The 7172-nt window shown below is 33.4% G+C and overlaps 1 protein-coding gene across 1 annotated transcript; it reads left to right on the plus strand.

Moving 5' to 3' along the window:
• The first annotated feature begins 385 nt into the window (after window positions 1-385).
• LOC142605378 (uncharacterized) lies at window positions 386-3868 on the plus strand. The gene is made up of 3 exons (XM_075776848.1): window positions 386-741; window positions 2362-2445; window positions 3360-3868. Exons 1-3 carry the CDS (start codon window positions 500-502, stop codon window positions 3589-3591), a joined length of 558 nt encoding a protein of 185 aa, XP_075632963.1. The 5' UTR covers window positions 386-499; the 3' UTR covers window positions 3592-3868.
• The last annotated feature ends 3304 nt before the right edge of the window (window positions 3869-7172 follow it).

Raw genomic sequence — 7172 nt, forward strand, 5'->3', positions numbered from 1 at the left:
TTTGGTTAGAGCTTATTGATTTACTGTAATTTACGGTTATATTTGTTTGGCAATTTCAGGCCATCTTTGATGGCACAAGTTAAAGTAGAAATGGGCCACATTCAAAATCTATAAAATACAACCCAAATTATATAATAAGGCTATTCTGTCAACATAATAATTGCACTGGGCTGGCTCATTGGGCCTCTTTATCATTGCTTTAGCAACTTAAAAAAACCAGTCAAAACCTCCGGTTCAACTATGAAAACAACGTAAAAACGGTGCCGTTTTGTTTCATACTAAACGACATCGATCTAATGTAGGGTTTGGCATAAAAACAACGCCGTTTCTTCCTGTATAGAAAACGGCGTCGTTAAGCAAAACCCTAAACCCTACCTTATTGAACATTGATTCAGTTTCTTTATTCTGAGTTCTGAGAGAGAGAGAGAGAGAGACCCATTATTCCAAACCAATTTACCATTCAAACTCACTCATTCTCTGTGTGTGAAATTTGAAAAGTATGAGGAAGCTGAAGTATCATGAGAAGAAGCTGTTGAAGAAGGTGAATTTTCTGGAATGGAAGAGAGAAGATGGGCACAGAGAAGGCTTTGTTATGCAACGGTACCATGCTACTCACCGCGACGATTACAAGAGGTATTCGGGTTTGTGCCGTATGGTGCAGAAGCTAGTCAACGTTTTGATGAAGATGGACCACAATGACCCTTCTCGTATTCAACTCACTGATTTGCTACTCGAAAAGCTGTGAGTTCTTTTTTTCTTTTTCTTTTTTTATAAAGGAAAATGGGTTTTTTGTTTTTTCATTTTTTGTGCCTTGCAATTTGTTCATATTGCTTTGTTAGTTGTTGATGTACTCCATGTTTAGATTATGTACTTGTTACATTGGAGATGTGAGTGAAATTAGAGGAGTGGAACAGATACGGACACGGGACAAGGGTATGGATACACACACAGTACAACACTGTGACACAAGCAATTTTTTGAAAAATTAAAAATTATAATATAAAATGGTTCGTACGACACGGGCGTACAGGATGGATACCACATGGGTATGGCACCCTAAATGAAAATGAAGTGTCGGTGCTTTCTAGCTATTCGTTATTGTTTTAATCAACTTGATTAAAAAATTTAATAAAAATAGTCAGGTAAAATCCGTTATTGTGTACACTGATTTGAATTTGGCATGGTTTATGTTTATGTTGCTTTTAACTTGTAGTATGAGGTATAATACCGAATGGCAAATCCTTGAAATAACCCAAGAGGTAGCATAATTGAATGGAGACTACGCCTCGTGAAGCAGAGGTCAATAGTTCAAATTTCTCTTCCTCCTCCTCCTCCTCCTCCTCCCCTTAGGGCCAAAACTTATATTTTTTTTTAAAAAAAAGGCATTTTGTTAAACATGATTAACTTATAAGTGTGCGTGATTAACCCAATGGTCCAAATCACCACGAAGTTATTGACATTATTTGTCCTCCCCCACCAAAAGGTTGTGATGTTATTGATGTAATTAATTTAAATAGTTATATGTGCTTGATCAGATTATCTCATCCATCAGGGGTAATATACTGGAAATTTCTGTTTAGTTGAGGGGAATGCGTATATTTTTTTGCTGATTTTGAAATTTCTTCTAAAAGGCTATTTATGTGACATCCATGAAAGCATCTCTTAGCTGAGTTATCAACTTCTATCATGTTTCCCATTTCTCCTCTTGGGGTTGCACATTTGCACCACAGCAGCCTCAGGGTATGAAGGCAGATTAATCACCTAACCATCACTGTTTTAGGTGAGCTTTTAAGTGTCCTCTTTGTAATGCAGGAGGTATCTTGAGCTGTCTAATCAATATCTTTCCTTCAGTTTTTAGAACGCCTTTTACATCGTCATAGTTTTTTAGGCAATGGTGCCAAAGTCTTTAATATCTGATCTGTGTTGATATATGGTACAGTTACTCTAGCAGCTCTTAGGGACTGATAACCATAGATTATAGATCACAAAAATTCCAATCACTGTGTGGCTTGATTGAGGCTGTCATCATCAAACTTTAGTGTGCCAATGAGCTCTAGTCTGATGGCACACCTTTCCCACAAGAATAAGGTGAAGGATGTTATTATGAGATCAAAGCCAATCAGATTAGTGTGCAACTTACCAATCTAAAAGTAAAAATGATTGAACTTCCATATGAATACTATCTCAATACTTTGGGCCTTTTTGTCTGTGTATATGTTTCTTTCCAAGTATTGAATGTTTAATTGGAGGGTATTGAGAACAATAGTTCTGACTAAGATTATCCTTATCTGGATGGTAATACGTTCTCATTTCAATTGTCACTCATTATTGACTGTTATGTGTGTTTTTTCTCAATGACAGGTACAACATTGGTGTACTACCATCCAAGCACAACGCTGATGTTCTAAAAGTGTGTGAACGTATAACAGTGTCATCCTTCTTTAGGTAAGCAAAAGCTTCTGAAAATAAAGATATCTTTCTGCTTAGTTTTAGGACTGCTCTCCCTTACCTTAAAAGTAAGGGAAGGTGTAGCTACATGCTTTATTCACATAAGGAGTCACCACCACGAATATAAGAAAAATAAAAAGTTATGCTATTAGCTATGCTGTTCATCTACTATACCCCATGTGTATTATATGCATTTACATTTAATAAAACTTATCTTGTATAAAAAAACAGTTATGCTATTCATTTTCACTATTGTTGCTGCAGATTGACCCTTAGTTAAAATACAATGAAATAGACTTTTTAAAATAAAAAAAGGTTGAGTATATTGAAATTGATTCTAAGTTTCAAACAACTTCTGCTAATGGCCTTTGGACCATGTGGCACACCCACCCTATTAGTATAGGGTAGTAAGAAAGAATGAGGGTTCTCTAGTCTTTACCTAACAATAAATAAATTACAAACTATTTGCTAGTCCTAGGATAAAAGAAAAAGACAGATTGTTGATATTGTGAAGACTTGTATTGAAATTTCTTAGTGGCACTTACACACTGTTCTGGTCACATGGGAATGTTGTATTATAAGCGGCATGACATTGGGTCAGAGAGTTCATCTTGAGATGATGCCTGTTCACATTACTTATAATTAATAAATAAATAAAGAGATGATGCCTGTTTACATAGCATGGTTTATGAGAATGTGTGGATTATATCCCATGCAATCCATAATTCTTAGAAGAATGGCCTAATCCCATGAAGCCCACCATTGGTGAGTGCTCATGGCGACCTTGAGACTTTTGTCTGATTTTGAAAGGATTTAGAATAACGTGAACAGGCATCGTCTCTAGATGAACAGGCATCTTCCTTTCATTGGTGTACACAATTGACATTTATTTTGTGTATTTGTCCTTGTAGGCGTAGGCTCTCAACTGTTTTGGTGCGAATGAAGTTTTGTGAGCACTTGAAAGAAGCTATCACATACATTGAGCAAGGACATGTTCGAGTGGGTCCAGAGACGGTTACTGACCCAGCATTCCTTGTAACTAGGAATATGGAAGACTTCATTACATGGGTAGATTCATCCAAGATAAAGAGAAAGGTGCAGGAGTACAATGATCAGTTGGACGACTATGATACAATGACCTGAGTGTAGCACTGGATTTTGTGTTATACTTATTATAAGTTGGTAGTGATCTTTGAACAATGCAGTTTTCCATTTGAAAATTTTTCCTGTCTTCATGACTTCTGATTATGATGTATAGAATTTGGTTACTGGAGATAGTGATCATATACAGATTTCGCAAAGATACTTGATGGTCATAGATATTAATTAATGCATACAGTTGCGATATATGTAAAATGCAATCAACATAACACTAACAGTGTTCTTTTTCCTCAATATATCTTCTCTATTACAGATATTGTTATTGGACTTGTGAAGCAAAACCATCCATGAGAGCCATTGTTAACCGTTGTCATTAGGCCGTGGGCTATTCTGATATGTTTGGTGATGTAATATGTTGAAATTGCTAGACACCAAATTCACTATCATCTCACAGGCTCACCGCAGGTCACATAAATGACTGGCCCAAGTGATGTGAATTCTACTGTGTCCTAGTACCAGTCTTGATTATAAGGTCACATATGAACAGCTTTGGACTCTTGAAAAGTTTGTTTACCATTTATTTGAGAGCGAGACTTGCTATTATAAATGGTTAAGAATCATGGTAAAAGATGTAATTAATATTTACGAAATTAATTTCAATTACATAAATTGTTAACATGAACTGGGCCTCATTTAGCAATACTATGCCTCACGAATCTCCTAAAGATACTTGTTAAATCAAATGCAAATCAACAACTTAAACGGGGAAAGCGCTCTAACAATGGGAAATGGACCACTTGTTACGAAACTCCCAAAATTACTGCATTTAACATCTTCATGGCAAATTTTAAGTGAGCAAACCAACCAACTATTTATAAACATTAATAAGAAACACACAAAACACGAGTGAAGTTGCACAAGTAGCCATCACTACTTCCAAAGTAAAAAAAAAAAATCCAAATTTGACTTCCAAACACTCTTCGGGAAGCTTCCAAAGTTAGCCCCCATTTTCAATTTTGTTTAAGTTATGCTCAGTAGCTCATCTAAATACTTATACTATATATAGGACTTAGAGGGTCTTAGCTTTTAAGGTTGAAATATATTTATTAAAATTTTGTCAATTTATAATCATGCCATTGCGCCAAAAAAGAAAAACTTTCTATAATACAAAAGAAAACAAAAGAGAGAGTTAAATAAAAGCAAATATGCAAGACACTTATTCTTGCTTACTTAAATTTATATACTTTTCATTCTCTCTCTCTCTCTCTATATATATATATAGTTTTATCCATATCTAGACTTCTTCCTAACTTTTTTTATTTATTTAAATTTAACATGTCCATACTGGCATTTTATTTTCTCATTAAATTATGAGATTCTTTACTCCTCTATCTCTATAGGATATACACACCTAAGATAGCCTACACAATATATAGGACTAGAGTGTATTACATTTTAAGGTTGAAATATGTTTCTTATTATTTCATCAAATTATGATCATGAAGAAAAACTTTTTCCAACACATAAGAAAATAAAAGAGAAAATTAAAAGATAAGAAAGTAGGCAAGACACTTATACTTAATTACTTAGATTTATATAATTTTTATTCTGCTTTGTCTAATATCTTCACACACACACCAAAAGAGAAAGTAAAAAAAACTCTCTTTTTACGTGCCAAAAGAGAAAGTTAAAGAGAAACAAGTGTGTGCAAAAAGTTAAAGAGAAACAAGAAAGTAAGATATTTATACTTGCTTACTTAGATTTATATACTTTTATTTTGCTTTCTTTAATCTCTTCACACATATCAAAAGAGAAATTTAAAGAGAAACAAGTATGCGCAAAAAGTTAAAAAGAAGTAAGTAGGTAATCCACCTATACATATTTACTTTAATGCATACAATTACAATATATTGTAAAATGCAATCAGCATAACAATGTTCTTTTTCCTCAATATATCTTCTCTATTACAGATATTGGTATTGGACTTGTGAAGCAAAACCATCCATAATAGACATTGTTAGCGATTGTCATTAGGGCGTGGCCATATTCTGATATGTTTGGTGATGCAAAATGTTGAAATTGCTAGACACCAAATTCACTATCATCTCACAGGCTCACAGCAGGTCACATACGTTACTTACTAGCTCAAGTGATGTGACTGTTGTGAATATGTGAATTCTACAGTGTCCCGGTACCACTCTTGATTATAAGGTCATATATGAACAGCTTTGGACTCGTGAAAAGTTTGTTAACCATATATTTGAGAGCGAGACTTGCTATTTTAAATTGTTAAGAATCAAGGTAAAACCGTAAAAGATGTCATTAATATTTAGGAATTAACATAAACCAAACCTCGTTTAGCAATAGTATACCTCACGAATCAAATGCAAGCCAACAGCTTAATAACTGGGAAAACGCTCAACAATGGGACATGGACCACTTGTTACGAAACTCCCAAAATTTACTGCATCTACATGACAAATTTTAAGTGAGCAAACCAACCAACTAATTATGAACAGTAATAGGAAACACACACACAACATGAGTGAAGTTGCAGAAGTAGCCATCGGTACTTACAGGGGGGAAAAAAATCCAAATTTGACTTCCAAACACTCTTTGGAAAGCTTCCAAGTTAGCCCAATTTTCAATTTTGTTAAAATTATGCTCAGTAGCTCATATAATACTTATGCTATATATAGGACTTAGAGGGTCTTACTTTTTAAGGTTGAAACATTTCCCTTATAATTTTGTCAATTTTTTATCATGCTATTGTGTCAAAAAAGAAAAACTTTCTCTAATACAAAAGAAAACAAAAGAGAAAGTTAAACAAAAGCAAGAAACTTATGCTTGCTTACTTAGATTTATATACTTTTCTCTCTCTCTCTCTCTCTCTCTCTATATATATATATATATATATATATATATATATATATATATATATATATTTTATCCATGTGTAGAATTTTTTAATTTAACATGTCCATACTAGCATTTTATTTTCTCATTGAATTATGAGATTCTTTACTCCTTTATGTCTAGGTTATACAAACTTAAGATTGTTTACACAACATATTGGACTAGAGTATATTACATTTTAAGGTTCAAATATGTTCCTTATTAATTATTATTTCCTCAAATTATGATTATAACATTGTGCCAAAAGAAAAACATTCTCCAACACAAAAGAAACCAAAAGAGAAAGTTAAAGAAAAGCAAGTAAGCAAGGAACTTATGCTTCTTGCTTACTTAGATTTATATACTTTTTATTTTGTTTTCTCTAGTATCGTTACACACACCAAAAGAGAAAGTTAAAGAGAATGTTAAAAAGAATCTCTTCAGCACACAACAAAAGAGAAAGTCAAAGAAAAATAAGTGTATGTAAAAAGTTAAAAAAAAACAAGTAAGCAAAGCACTTATACTTACTTAAATTTATATATATTTATATTTTGTTTTCTTTACCCACACCATACACATCCATAGTAGTTTTAGGAGTAAAATTTTCAAGCATTCGATCCAAATTCGAAATTGAAATTCTACGGAGGGAGTGAAAGAACATTAGCCAGAAGTGGCCATAGTGAGCAAGCTTTTTTGAAAGACGATAGACTCATGGATTTACTCATTCG

Source organism: Castanea sativa, chromosome 1 (assembly GCF_040712315.1).
Source record: "Castanea sativa cultivar Marrone di Chiusa Pesio chromosome 1, ASM4071231v1".
Taxonomy (NCBI): domain Eukaryota; kingdom Viridiplantae; phylum Streptophyta; class Magnoliopsida; order Fagales; family Fagaceae; genus Castanea; species Castanea sativa.

Excerpts from the sequence above, each read along its gene's own strand:
- LOC142605378 (XM_075776848.1), top strand. The coding sequence starts at position 500 with ATGAGGAAGCTGAAGTATCATGAGAAGAAGCTGTTGAAGAAGGTGAAT. Across the intron at positions 742-2,361 it reads GATTTGCTACTCGAAAAGCT|GTACAACATTGGTGTACTAC; the intron begins GTGAGTTCTTTT and ends TCTCAATGACAG. Across the intron at positions 2,446-3,359 it reads ACAGTGTCATCCTTCTTTAG|GCGTAGGCTCTCAACTGTTT; the intron begins GTAAGCAAAAGC and ends TTGTCCTTGTAG.